Source organism: Ursus maritimus, unplaced genomic scaffold, assembly GCF_017311325.1.
Source record: "Ursus maritimus isolate PB19 unplaced genomic scaffold, ASM1731132v1 scaffold_6, whole genome shotgun sequence".
Taxonomy (NCBI): domain Eukaryota; kingdom Metazoa; phylum Chordata; class Mammalia; order Carnivora; family Ursidae; genus Ursus; species Ursus maritimus.
In genome coordinates, this window is record NW_024426774.1 from 63,616,332 (window position 1) to 63,630,858 (window position 14,527).

Consider the following 14,527-nt stretch of genomic DNA (forward strand, 5'->3'; position numbering starts at 1 on the left):
TGGGGGGGGGGGGCGGCTCTGAGGGGCTCTTCCCACCCCACCGGGAGCGGCCGGCGGAATTATCTCGAGGGCGCTAAGTGGCAGCCGCTGGCGGCACCGCCGACCCGAGACCGAGCTCTCCCGCGGGCTATCAGAAAGCAGCTTTTGGGGGCGTTTTCTGCACCACCCTTTTGGACAGCAACTGGGTTGACATTCTCTTCAGGTGCCTTTTCCACAACCCCTCTCACCATAAAAATATCTGGATTGCTATATTTTTTCTTCATTCCCACCCTCCAAGAGTTTTGCTTGGGCTGAAATGAAACCAATATTCACGTTGCAATAAAGCCCTTCAACTACGTTAGAGGCGGAGAATGAGAGTTTAGGAACCGCCTCGTCCTGTTGGTCCACAATCCAAATAAGGAATGCCCTTGGAAGGACAAGAGGAAGGGGCCTGGCAATGCTGAAGAGGCTGATGTCATCTCTGGAGCAGGCTGGCGGGGTCCTTCCAAATCACTGGAAGGCCAGTCACGCCTCACACGGAACCCTGGGCCGGTCTCACACTGAGCCGCAGTTTAGGTCAAAAGCAGCCCCGTCCAAACAGCCGGCCGAGGTTCTGCTGCTACTCACTGGCGCTGGGCCTAACAGCTGCACTTCCCATCTGATCTCATGTAAAACCGGGGAACACCCTTGTTTCTTAGGGTGACTGGGGCTTACTACTCTTTTTAAAACCTCTCTTGGTTGGTTGTGGATTGATCATCCATCTTAAGAACTCGTGATCAGCTGGAAGTTAGGAGTTAAAAGACCTACGGATCGAGGTCATTTTAACCTGATTATATGCACGGCTGCCATGGGCTGCCTGGTCAGCCATCTTGGGTCCCTCCCCCGGAAGCAGCAGTGCTCAGAGTAGCATTTATGCCCTCCCCTTCTCACCAATCCCAGGACAGCTCTAGTGGGGACATGGGCCCATCAGGTTTTGGGTTGGGGGTCGTCAGAGACTAAAGACCATACTTGAAAAGTCCTTGTCTGCATTAGGATGTCAACCCCTCTCTGTGTCACTGGGAGGGACTGATTCCCGGGACACCTGACATGGGGACGGGGAGAGAGAGTACCAGCCAGGCCTGGGGAATCCGAGCCGGCCCTACCTGCAGTCATCTCCTCCAGTGCTGACCACATACTTGTCGTCATGAGAGAAACGGATGTTCGTCACGTGAGCGGAGTGGCCAAAGTAACGCTTATGTTTGGCCTGTGAGCAAAAGTGAACAGAGACAGCTGAGAGACCCTGCCCCTACCAGGAACCATAGACCACATCCAGGACTCCCGTCTTCCCCTCCCGGAATCATCTTCACTCTTGCCGTTCCCGTTTGGTCTGGACATTTCTGTTAGCCAGCCTTTCGCCGACTGGCCTTCCCATCCATTCTTCCCTGAGGTGGCCAATGTGTACATCTTCCATCCCCCCTTCCCCCGGCTTCCAGAACCTCCCCTCCAGAGGGAGATGAAACCGTTAGGGATCACCAAACCTCCACAGGGCCGGAACAAGATTCCTCTTGTTCTAGATTCTAGCTGGCCGTCTCAACGCGGCCCCTACCTCCTGCAGTCTGCAGAAGGAAAGAGCCCGGAGGCAGTGCAGGGAGGTTACTCTGAGGAAGACTCACAAATTTTTCTGTGCATGGAAAATCAAAGAGCTTCACTAGCCCGAAGTCATCTCCGGTGACAATGTTGAGGCCAGCATGGGTCACACACGCGCAGTTGACATCAGCCTTGTCTGCATTTCGTGGCCAGATGCCAATGACTTCATCCCCCAGAATGCTATTTGAACGAGAAGAGGAGTCAGCAGGGGAGGTGGGAGAAGGCTTCCCGCAGTCAGGCATCTTCTCCCAGGGATGAGAGGCAGAAAGGGCTATTTTGCGTCATTCACTGTGATCACGTGGCTCTTCTGTCCCCGCCCCCTCTGTGCACTCAGCCTCGTTCTTACTGTCCTGCTCTGCCCTAGTCCCTTGCACCCCAAAAGAAAAGTCACCCCCATCTTTGATTCTGTCCCTCATCCCTCTAGTCCTCCCTTCTGAGTGTGTGCCTGCTTGGGCACCTTCGAGCTCACAGCCGGGTGGTGTCCTTTCCCTGGAACTGGCAAGGCCCCCTTCCTCATGCTGCTAAGCGGCCGTGTCGGCCGTCCAGTGCCTCCCAGCGCTGTGCGGGCGCTGAGCCCAGAGCCTGGAGCCCATTCCCTTTGCACTTGCTGGGTGCGGTTGTGCCCTGGGAGGATGACACAAAAGGAGGGACTTTGCATTTCAAAAGCCCCAGTCGGACCAAAGCCAGTGGCCTGAACTGGTACCAAGAAGCCTTCCGCCAACCACCCCCACCACCCCCACCCCAAAGACAAGACAGCTCCATCTCTGAGCGGCTTCACATCCTGGCCACACGCAAACTTGGAGACCGAGCCTGGCCCAAGAGGCTCCCTTGTGACCTTTTCCTTAAGAAGTGTTTTCGTCCAGTCACCTTGTCCAGGAGGCCCAGGTGATCTTCTCGATGACCATGGCTTCAGTGACCTGCTTCCCCAGGGGGACCTCATGCACCTGGCGCTTGTAGGCTCCTGTGGACACCTGCGGGCAGAAGGCAACCATGTCCATCAACCATCTCCCCAGTTCGAACGGCTCCCCTTTCGGTGTGCTGTTTCCCAGAACATCGGCCCAGCCTCCAGATCCCCAGGACGTTCAACAAATCCAAGTTCAGCTTGAGGCTGCAAAGCCTGTGGCCAGCCTGCAGCAAAATTCATGTGAGCAGGACATTTTTCCATTCATTTTCTGGTTCTTTTCCGAAGTCCTAAGGCAGTGGTTCCCCAAATGTGGTTCCTGACCAGCAGCAGCATCTGGAAAGTTGTTGGAAATACATATTCTTGGGTCCCCGCACCAGACATTCTGAGGGTGGGGGCCCGGCAATCTGTGTTTTAACAAAGCCTCCAGGGGGTGTCTGATGCTCCAAGTTCAGGAATCCCTGTTCTCAGAGGAACAAGTCCTTTGGTACAGAGGTGGGCAAGTCTTCTCATTGACACCAACTGACGTAGATGATTTCTGAAGCATCTTTCTTGAGAATATTCCAGGGGGAGATAAGATTTTTCCAGAAAACCTGCAGCCCCTTCTACCCCCGTGGGTGCCTCTGCCCCGGCCCCCCTAGGTTTTCCTGCTGTTCATGGAATGTGCCGAGATCTTCCCCACCTCAGGGACTTCATACAGATGGCCCGGAAAAATGTTCCCGCCTCTCTTTGTTGGCTAACTCCTACACATCCCACAGACCTCAGCTTAAATATCACTTGTGCGGAGAGGAAGTGAGTCTAAATTCGGCGCCTGTTAAATGCTCTCAGAGCACCCTGTACTTTTCCTTCCCAGCACATAATCACAATTTGCAATTATATGTATATTTTGTGATTATCTGTTTAACGCTTGTCTTCTCCATTACGGGCAAGCTCCAGGAGGGCGGGAGCAGGCCCCCTCTGTCCACCCGAAAGCCTAGCGTGGCACAGGGCTCAGTAAATCCTCGTTGATGAACGGGCGCCCTCTCACTTTGCAGCCGGTGTCCAGCTCCAGGCCGGCTCCCTGACACCTAGTGTTTGTTCAGAGTGCTGGGTAAGACATCGTTCTCCATTCAGCTGTAAGTCCCAAAGGTGGGACCCCTCTTCGTCCCTTCCCACCTGTCTGTTCCCCCAGGGGAGTGAGGAGCCTCCACTCCAGGCCCAGAGCTCGGGCCCCAAGTGTGGACAGGCCACACTCCCCAGATGTGGATTTGAAATGACGACGTATGAGAAACCACAGAGGCTCGGGTACAGCCCCGGGGAACCCGACGTTGGGAAGCATTGAAGGGGAGGCGGCAAGGGGAGGACTGAGGGGGATTAGGGCTTATGCTGCCTGTGTTTCTTACTGAAGGACAGCTCTACTTTTTAGAATTCTCATTCTTCAACATTCTTCAGTTCTCTAGGCCTCTGCCCTTTCCTTAATCAAGTCGGGGGAAAGGAACTGCACTGAAAGGGTTCCTATGAAGAGGAAGTTAGTGGACAGCCCAGCACAGAGCAAGCCCTCAATTACCATAAGCCGCCACCGTGGTCGCTGCGGCTGGCATCATCATCATTATTATTATTATTATTGTTATTGTTATTGGTTACCCTGGAGAGCGTCAGAGCCGACACCTACCTGGATGTACCTGCCATCTGCTGAAAAATCCATCTGAACGACGAAGCTTGGAATATCTTTGCAGTAGCCAGTGCGGTTCAGGCTTGCGCCCTGAGTGAGGTCATAGAAGTCAACTGTATGTTCAGAGGAACCAACGGCTAAGAATCTGCTGTCTGGGCTGATTCTAGAAAAAGCAATCCAAGAGCATGGTCCGTGAGAAGGGCTGTCTGGGCTGCGCAAACGTGAGGTCTCGCTGGGAGGGGCCTCCCAGGCTCAAAGGCAGGGCGATCTCACTTCATGACTCCCACACGGTTACCTTCTCTGACATTCTAGGGAACTCAGCAATTTCTCTGGGTCCGACCCCAGGGCAGTAAGGACACGGAGCCTTAGGCAGAATGGCACGGTACATGTAGTTTTTACTTGGTAAAACTCTCACGAAATCAGCAAAGACGTGTCTAAGAATTCCTGCGTGAGAGTCTCCTTCACAGCTGGCTCGCTGAAAGGGACCCTCCCAGCTGCGTTCTTCAGTCCAGCCCCGACCCTTCCGGAATGGCAACCACCCTTCTTCTCCCTGCCCAGCCCACCTGCTACGCACCTGATGTCTTGGATAGCAGATTTCCGGTCTCGTTTCTTCCCCCAGACTTTGAGGCTGTTCACCAGCAAGATGACGAACTCCCCGTTCTTCATGCCGATGGCCACCATCTCCCCGTCAGGGCTGTAGGCCGCACACCTGGCCGCGTGGCCCAGGCTCACCTTGTTCAGCAGCTTCTACGTCGATACAAAGTAACAACATCGCCTGAGTCCTAGGCTGGGCTCCCGGGGAGATGCCGCCCCCAGGCCGGAGCGCTCAGGCTGTCTCTGCGGCCACTTTGGGCCTCCAGACCCCTTGCTTCGTAGAGCGACTGTCCCCGAGGAGCCGAGGCGGCTCTAGGTTTTAGCTAGAACAGCTTGGGAGACAACACGTATCGGGGCAGAGCTCGGCGCACTGTTTCTGTAAGGGGCTTGGCAGTCAATACTGCAGGCTTCGCGGCCCCTACGATGTCCGGCGACCAGTGCGCTCGGCCGGCGTGGCACCAGAGCAGCCGGGGCGCCACGGTTTACTTGTAGGAACAGGCGGCAAACCCGGCCGGAGCCGCCAGCCTCAGACGGCCCGCCTCTTGCTCAGGAGAAGAGCGGCAGCTTTCTGCACCTGTTGGTTCAAAGCCTGAAGCCTGGCTGTCACTAGCCGGATGCGTGTGCGTAACTTCCCCATTTCCCACTTGAAAAGAAGTGATATTAATACTGCTCGTGCAAGGCTGCCGTGAGCACTAATGATCGTGTATGTGAGGTGTCTGGTGTGAGCAGGCACTCACTAAATGTTAGCCGTCGTTAACAATAAACACAGTAAATAATCATGAAAATTAACGGGACTGTAACAACCATAGTTAGGCTTTTGTGTATCTGTTCTTTGATCCTCACACTAAAAATACGAATGAAATATTTACTGGCTATTTTGTGATGAACCCAACCATTTTAATTATTAGATATTAAATAGTTGTTTTATTTTTTAATTTTTAAAAATTTTTTGAGAGAGCACAAGCAAGCTGGCAGGAGGGGCAGAGGGAGAGGGAGAATTCCAAGCAAAGTCCACACCCAGCACAGCACCCAATGCGGGGCTCAATCCCACGACCCCTGAGATCATGACCTGAGCCGAAAGCAAGGGTGACACGCTTAACTGACTGAGCCTCCCAGGCGCCCCCTAACTACTTGTTTTAATATCAGATAAGACTTGGTAACCATAATTTTCCCCCAGACTACTCTTTGCTATTTTTTATTCAAGATGAATTTTTATTTTTAATTTTTTTCCAAACTCCAAGAGAAACTTAGTTGGGATTTTGATTGACATATTCCATTTGGGAACATCTGGTGTTTTGAATCATTTTTAGTCTTCTCATCCAGGGAAGACGTATCTCCTTATTTTTAAGGTTTTGTGGACTCTTCTACGACAAGAGAAAAATCCTTTTCAGATGACTCCTGTACTACGGTTATGGATGAGCACACAGCTAAAAGGCAGATGGCTTGGTGTGTGTGAGCGGGACGTCTGTTATTAGGCTTTCGAACTTAATTGCTGACCCACTGCATCCCCCACCTCTGGTCTGACGCTGGCCAGACCTCTCCTCCCCTCCAGGCTCCGGCCAGGCCCAACTGCGGCCATCCAAGCCCGGGCAGATAGGGCCCCTCACCTTGTCAGCCAGGTCCCAGATGCGGGCTGTGCCGTCGTTGCTGGCGGAGATGAAGATGTCCTTGGAGGGGTGTGTGGCCAGGCCCCAGATCTCCCCTTCCATGTGCCCATCAATCAGGATGTTGGAAGCAGCATTTTTTTCACCAACTTCAATTATTTCTCCATCTTTGGTTCCTACTAAGATTTTTCCCTGTTGCAATAAAAACATTAGAAAGAAGATAAACAGTGTATGCTCCCACTCCTATGACGTACTAGCCCAATTCACAGAGAAAAGTCGAATGGCGGTCGCCAAGTGCCGGTGGGAAGGGGAAAGGGGCGTGAGCACTTCATGGGTACAGAGTTCCAATTCTACGGGATAAAAAACGTTCTGCAGGTGGACGGGGGCGACGGTTGCCCAGCAATAGGAACGTACTTACTACCGCTAGACGGCACACCTAAACATGGCTAAAATGGTAAATTGTTACGTTATCTATATTTTGCCGCAATTTAAAATGAAATAGTGTTATGGTCTACTAGATATCTAGTGGGTGTGCGACTGGCAGACAAATAGATGAAGATAGGTAAATAAATAAATAAATAGATGGGATCTGTATTTTAAAGAATAACCTAGAGAAGAACACAATTAGAGCAAACGGGAGAGTGGCTCTATTGGCAACCGTACTGCCACAGGAAGGGCCAAGGGGGTTCTGCTGTTCACTCAATCGCCCAGCCTTACGTCTCCCCCTCATTTTTCCTGTTCTCCCTCAACCCTGGATGAGAGTGTCAGCAGAGTTCTCCATCATCTGGTCTCTGCCAGAACATTCCACAGACGGCAAGCTCCCTACAGAGCTGGGCAGCCAGTTTCTGCTGTCGGACAGCTCGGGTTCTTCCTAAATTCTCCCTCACATTGAACAAGAAGCCGTCTCCTGATGACATCCAGGCTCTGGGCTCAGCTCTGCCTTCACCTCCTGGATGGCTCATTACCCTACCGGATGACTGCCATTTGTCTATTTAAAAACACAGCTCCCAATTTCTAATTATGGAGATTCCCAGTCATGTCTGCCTTTTTTTATGAGGAACATCCAGAAGCCACATTCTCAGACTGATAATAACTCAAAAATATAAACACGAGGTATAAACAGAGGTTAAGATTTATTTTCAAGTACCTCAGAATTTCTTGGGGAATTAAAAAAAGAAAGGGAAAAAAGGAACACACATCACGACTAAGATCCCGATTCGGCAGCTCTGGCCAAGAGCCTGGACATCCATATTTAAGCAAAACACAACAAAAGAACAACAACAAAAAACCCAAGCCCACGTTGTTTCTGATATTCAGCCCAGGTATGACTTGAAAACCTGAGTCAGACAGTCTGACGGCCCCTTCCCGCCCCCTTACTGACCGTGTAACTGTGGACACAGGCAAATTATTGACTATCTCTGCACCTACAGTAATAATATTATCTGTAATCACAGCAGCTACCATCCCCTGAATGTGCTATGAGCCAGGCATGAGGAAAGGCATCAGGCATTACAACACATGTGATCCTCACAACGACGCATGTGCTGGAACGGAAAGGTTAAGTAACACACCCAAGGTCACAGAGCCAGTGCTACTCAGAAGCACCTGGGTCTGTTGGATTCTGCGAAGCCAACTCCCCCTCCTTCCCCGCCACCCGGCAGTGCAAATCCCACCTCGGAGGCTCGTTGTAAGGATTCAACGATCCGGCCCAGGCAAAGTGTCTGGCTGAACTCTCACTTGAGCCCCAAGGGGACAGCTGGGGGAAGCCCAGCCCACTCACTTTGCCCCGGCACACGGAGCGCACGCACTCCACCAGCTGCCCCGTCTCCAGCTGGAAGGCCCGACAGCGCTTCATCTCCTGGTCCCACAGTTTCACAGCACCTCCTTCTTTGGTCCTAAAAAGGATCAAGAGGCACTTAGGATGTTGGCTCTCATCCTAAGACTTGCCCATGACACTCCAGGTCCCCTGTCCCTATCATCAAGGTCACAGCCACTGGGGTCCAGCAGGATGAGTGGTTACAACCATTTGGACTGGAAGATTTCCTGGAATACTTTCAAAGGCCACTATGGTAAAGGAAAGAGGATTGCAATTTAAAATATCAAACCATGTTTTAATCAGATCAAACACAAAGAGAAACGTTTTTATGTTTCTCTGCTTCATTTTCACATCTCTGTCCCCACAGGAACTTCTCTCCCCTCCTCCCCAGCCTCCTGTCCCCCAAAGGGCTACGGAGAGGAACACCTGAAGGCCAGCATCGTCACTGGGGTCGACTGTGAAGCCACCTCTCCCTTTCCCTGACTTGCACTTCTGAAAGGTTGGAGAGAGGGTAGACTGATCTCCCTGCTGCAGAAAAGGTGGGAGAAGGAAAATCTCCATTTTTCTCCCAGTGGGAAATGCTTCTGTCACTTTCTCCCAAGACGATAAGAGAAGACCAGCTGTCCCCAGAGGAGTTTCAGCTTACGGCCGCTCTTTGCCACCGGTCACTATGAGTCCGTCCCGAAGGGTCGTGTACATTGTGAAGACGGGGCCTGTGTGAGCCTTGGCCACCAGCCGGATGAGGAAGTGGTCCTTCCACACGTAGACGTCTCCATTGATGGCACCCGTGAAAGTGAGGTTGTTCTGTAAACAAAGGGACACCTTCCATACTAGGACACTCACAGCAGCCCTCAAGAGGGTCCCCTCCCAGCCACCTGCTCCTCGGTTAGGGAACCAGAGCTAGAGAAACATAAACACACATTCAAACTGACCTTCCGTGCTAAGGAAAGGCAAAAGACTTGGCAGGAGACCACGAGGCACATATGATAAGAAAATCACCCAGCCTTGAAATTCACTCTCCTGTGTTGGTTTGGGGCATTTGACTTCCTCACTGTGTGCAAGTCTGCATGTAAATGAACTTCCATCCTGGGATCCAGCCCCAGAGGATTGCAGAGTAAGGGGTATGGGGCAGGACTCCAGGCCAAACTTTTGTGGGATCATGAACCAGGTGCATAAATCCATACCTGCAGGACCCAGAGTTGGCTGGGTTTCAGAATGTCCCCAGAGGAGCCTGGGTCGGCTGAGGGTGCCCCACAGCCTATGCAAGGCATCAGCTGGGGCATCTGGGGCATAAGAAAGCTAGGAGGAATCGGGAGGCTGTCCAGGGGGTAATCCGTCCCACAGCCTCTGCGCCTAACCCATGCCTTACAGCCTTGCAAGTCAGTCTGCCTCTAGAATGATGAAGCTCCTGCCCTGAGTGGGGGCCCAACCTTTTCTAGTGAATATTTTGAGGGGAAAAATACAGTCAACTCACCCATCTATGCTAAGGAAAGGGAATAATGGTTGCAAGTAAGCCAATAAAGGAGAAAATGGGGAAATAGCTTTCTCGCTGTTTGCAGCTTCGTAGCTACAGGTGCCCCCCATGCCCATGCCCAGGGATCAGGGTCCCCTCTCAGGAAGCTTCTGCTGGAACTCACAGCACCGAAGGCCACGGAGAGCATCGTCTGCATCTTGGCAGCCTCCATGGACCCGATGACCCCTTTCTTGTAAAGCAGGGCGCTGCCTGCCAGGGTCCAGAACTTCATATGTTTGACCCCGACAGACACAAATTGGGTGTCTGAGTCGGGGCGAAATTCCACCACAAATATGCGCTCCAGGTGACCCCCTCGGCTGGCAACCTTGGCTCCTGTATGGGTGAGAGAGTCTGTTGGTTGGTGGGGGGGGGGGGGGTGTCCCATACTCTGGGCCAGGCACTGAAGTACAGTTCAGGATAGCTCTCCATCCCAGCAAGGCCCAGGGTACACTGCAGGTATGTCTTCTTCCTCAATGGCACCCTCCCCACCTCAGATACTGCTCTCCAAGCAGGAGAGAGAGAGGCTGGGAAATTTCCAGAGCAGCAGTGCTGCTAACATAACCCCCATCCCACTCCACCCATACAAGCCACATCCAGGCACCCAGGAACACAGAAGGAAGGGATGGCCCCGGAGATGGAAGCTTCCAGATATGAGAAAAGGGCAAAGGGCACCCTTCATTTCCCCTCCTCTGGTCTCTGAACTCACCACAGGATTCCCACCCACAGGAAGCTGAACCCGCCCCTGGAGTGTAATTGGAGACTCCCACTCCTTTAGCCAGTTCTCTATTCCTTTCCAAGATTCTCTGCTTTCATGTTCTTAAAAAAAAAAAAAAAAAAAAGAAAAGTCCTTCACATTCCTTTTTCTTTCATGGTTTTTGGGTTTAAAAATTCTACTTTTTTTACTTAATTACCAGTTTTTTCCTTAACCCCATTTATGTGTTTGACTCATCTGAGGAGCTTTAACTTCTGTCCTCAGAGAGTCCCAGCTCCACCCTTTATTTGTAGAGCAATTTGGGGAAAGTTATTTTAACTCCCCAGTGCCTCAGTTGGCTCATCTGTAATTCGGGGATAATAAGACTTCCCATTTTATAAGGTGTTGTGAGGATTAAAAGATCTGGGACAAGTGAAGCCCCAAGAGCTGAGCTGAGCACAGCGACTGTTTGGGGAGCATCCGCTGGTGCAGCGGACATTCTCCCCACTGGGTCTAGACCTGCTGGCTCGTCTTTCAGCCTACATCTTATACCCATCTGTGTTTACCTCAGCATTGCTTTTCAGCCTTCGAGTTTTTAATTTTTATTTTAAATTTCTTTCCATTTTCTTTGAACTTATTCTTAATGTTTTAGTTCCAATTTCCTCTTAATTATCTCCTCTCCCTATTTGCTCACATGTACTTTTTGTCTTCCCCTCCTCCTCACTGACATTTTTTAAAAAATCCCAATACAGTTAACATCCAGTGGTATATTAGTGTCAGGGGGTACAATATACTGATTCCACACTTCTGTACATTTCTCAGTGCTCATCACAGTAAGTGTTCTCTTGATTCTCTTCACCTATTTCACTGTTTGTTTGTTTGTTTGTAAGTGGCTCTCCAGCAGAGTGGCGGTGGGTGGTGGATTCTCATGCAGCTGAGCCTTTGGCCCTCAGTCTCACCCCCTGCCCCCAAGCCCTTCCCAGAAGTGGCGGGGGAGACCCACACAGTACTGCTCAGGGCAGTCAGTCTCAGAAACCATGAGACTGTGGACTCTGGGAAACAAACTGAGGGCTTCAGAGGGGAGGGGAGTGGGGGACTGGGATAGGCCGGTGATGGGAATTAAGGAGGGCACGTATTGCATGGTGCACTGGGTGTTATACGCAAATAATGAATCATGGAACATTGCATCAAAAACTGGGGATGTACCGTATGGTGACTAATAGAACAAAATAAAAATTATTAAAAAAACAAAAAACAAAAAACAAATACTTCCTTACCTAGGTAGGGCTCAGAGGCTTGAAAACTCCGAGTTTCGAAGGATACCATAAGCCAAGTTAAAAGACAAACACCACAAAGGGAGAAAACATTTGCAACACTTATAGGAGACAAAGATGTACTGTGAGCTATCAGTAAAAATACTACACATCTTAGGAAAACATGAGCAACTCTCCCTTCTCCAACAGAAGTCAGATTTGAACGGCTGGATTACAGGAGAAGCAGTACAAGGAGGCACTAAAGAGACAGAGGAGGTTTTAATCCATGGACCCCTCTAATTGTGGGGGTGCCTGTGTCCCGCCTTGCATGGGCTTCTACATTGCTCAGAACAGGTTTCACTCAAGTATCGAGGATCTGACAACGTGCATTTTATATAATAAGCTCATTCTGTGCTCAACTTTGTTTCTTAACTACACACACACACACACACACACACACACACTCACACCAATGGAGTCCCACAAGAACAGTCCTTTAGCAGATGACGAATGAATGATATACTCTCTAACGGTAACCAAAATGTAGATAAACCTCCCTCAAAACTGTATCATCTCTAAGCAGGACTGAAGTGAAGGAAAAACCACACAATATCGGCTCAGAAGAGCTGGTGGTTGGTGACCAACCGTTAGATATTACTGGCTCAGAACCCTTCTGCAGATACCCAAGGGCTCGTTCCAACAGAGACAATGGGAGAAAGTTCCCGAAGAGAAGGCTTTTCTTGGTCATGTTTAAAAGCTTATTTAGGGGGATTAAAAAAAGATGGCGGAGGAGTAGGGGGTCTCCTTTTTCAGCCGGTCCCCTGAGTCAAGCTGGATAGGTACCAGACCATCCTGAACATCCACAGAATCAGCCTGAGACGCAGGAAGATACATCTGGATCTCTACAAATGAACATCTCCAGCGCTGAGAATTGAGGTACGAAGCGGGGAGCTGTGAATCTGCGCACAGATATCGGAAGATAAATGGAAGGGGGAGGGAGCCGCCAGATTCGGGCACTGGGAAGCGGTAGCCACCTGCACGGGGGAGCAGGCGGACTCGCAGACGGGCACCCACGAAACAGCAGACTGAGACCATGAGCCGGGGAACGCACGTGACCAGATGGAAAACCGGAGCTCCGGTGCACTCACTGGAACCGGACTGAGACTGGGAGCTCGGGAGCACGTGCGGGAACCCTGGGCGGCTGGTGGTGCTAGAAACACAAAGGACAGAGACACGCCGGCCCTGGAAGTGAGGGCTAGGACACCAGCTGTGGGGCGCACAACCCGGGACGCTGCAGGGTTTTTAGCAGCACCAACAGAAACAGAGTTAAAGTGGCCAAGAGAGCTCAGTGGAGAGCAGACTGCGATCTCTCTGTTCTGTGACAGAGGCTGAAATTCGGCCGCTGCTGCTCTGACTCTCAGAAGAGGCACAGCAGACCGCCAGGGAAAGCCGCCAGAGAACAAAAGCCTGGAAATACTGGCTCACAGCGTGCCCATCCCCATCCCCCCTCGCAGGGGACACGGAGACTCTACCCAAACAGGGTTGCCTGAGTATCCGTGCGGCAGGCCCCTCCCCCAGAAGGCAGGCTGAAAAATCAAGAAGCCCACATCCCTAAGATCCCTGTAAAACAAGTGCGCACGGCCTGGGTCCTGGTCAATAGTTTGGGCTCTGGACAACCCAGCAACCTCTCCTCATCAGAATGACAAGAAGGAGAAATCCCCCCCAGCAAAGAAAAGATAATGTGCCCAGGGCTCCTGCCACAGAACTGATGGATATGGATAGTAACCAAAAGTATCGAAGTGGTGTTCAGAGTAACAATGGTCAAGATGATGTGAACTTGAAAATATTAACGAAAATATTAATGAGATTATAGAACCACTAAGGGCGGAAATGAGAGCGAATCTGACAGAAATTAAAAATGCTATGAATCAAATGCAGTCAAAACTAGACGCTCTGACGGCCAGGGTGAATGAGGCAGATGAACAAATTAGTGAATTGGAGGATGGGATGGTAGAAGAGAAAGTTAAAACAGAAACGTGGCTCAAAAAAAAAAATCCAATCTCAAGAATGTAGATTACTGACTCAATGAAAAGTTCCAATGTCAGAATCATCGGCATCCCTGAGGGGTGGAGAAAGAGGTCTAGAAGAGATATTTGAACAAATTGTAGCGGAAGACTTCCCTAATCTAGCAAAGGAAACAAGCATTCATGTCCAAGAGGCAGAGAGGACCCCTCCCAAGGTCAACCACGACAAACCTACGCCACGTCACGTCATAGTGCAATTCGCAAATATTAGATCCAAGGATACAGTATTGAAAGCGGCCAGGGCGAAGAAATTTCTCACGTACAGAGGCAAAAATATCAGCATAACATCAGACCTGTCTACACAGACCTGGAATGAGAGGAAGGGTTGGCAGGATATTTTAAAACCTCTATCCGAGAAAAACATGTAGCCAAGGATCCTTTATCCAGCAAGGCTGTCATTCAGAATTGATGGAGAGATAAGGACCTTCCAGGATCGGCAGAAACTGACCAAATTTGTAACCACGAAACCAGCCCTACAGGAGATATTAAGGGGGGTTCTACAAAAGAAAAAGGCCCCAAGAGTGATACAGAACAGAAAGTCATAATCTATAGAAACAAAGACTTTACTGGCAACATGGCATCATTAAAATCATATCTCTCAATAATCAGTCTCAATGTAAATGGCCTAAATGCTCCCATAAACGCCACAGGGTTGCAGATTGGATAAAAAGACATGACCCATCCATTTGCTGTCTACAAGAGACTCATCTTGAACCTAAAGATACATCCAGACTGAAAGTGAAGGGATGGAAAACCATTTTTCATGCTGCAAGAGACTCATCTTGAACCTAAAGATACATCCAGACTGAAAGTGA

The 14,527-nt window shown here is 50.6% G+C and overlaps 1 protein-coding gene across 1 annotated transcript in view; it reads right to left on the reverse strand.

Annotated features, from left to right (window-relative positions):
* Positions 1-14,527, reverse strand: part of EML6 (EMAP like 6) — a 280,912-nt gene that overhangs the window by 2,919 nt on the left and 263,466 nt on the right. Inside the window, exons 32-40 of the mRNA XM_008700449.2 lie at positions 9,809-10,017; positions 8,818-8,975; positions 8,136-8,250; positions 6,359-6,547; positions 4,732-4,904; positions 4,158-4,320; positions 2,473-2,576; positions 1,632-1,785; positions 1,122-1,222 (exon numbers count right to left, since the gene is read on the reverse strand). Coding sequence (XP_008698671.2) covers positions 1,122-1,222; positions 1,632-1,785; positions 2,473-2,576; positions 4,158-4,320; positions 4,732-4,904; positions 6,359-6,547; positions 8,136-8,250; positions 8,818-8,975; positions 9,809-10,017 — 1,366 coding nt within the window. The remainder of the gene's footprint in view (positions 1-1,121; positions 1,223-1,631; positions 1,786-2,472; positions 2,577-4,157; positions 4,321-4,731; positions 4,905-6,358; positions 6,548-8,135; positions 8,251-8,817; positions 8,976-9,808; positions 10,018-14,527) is intronic.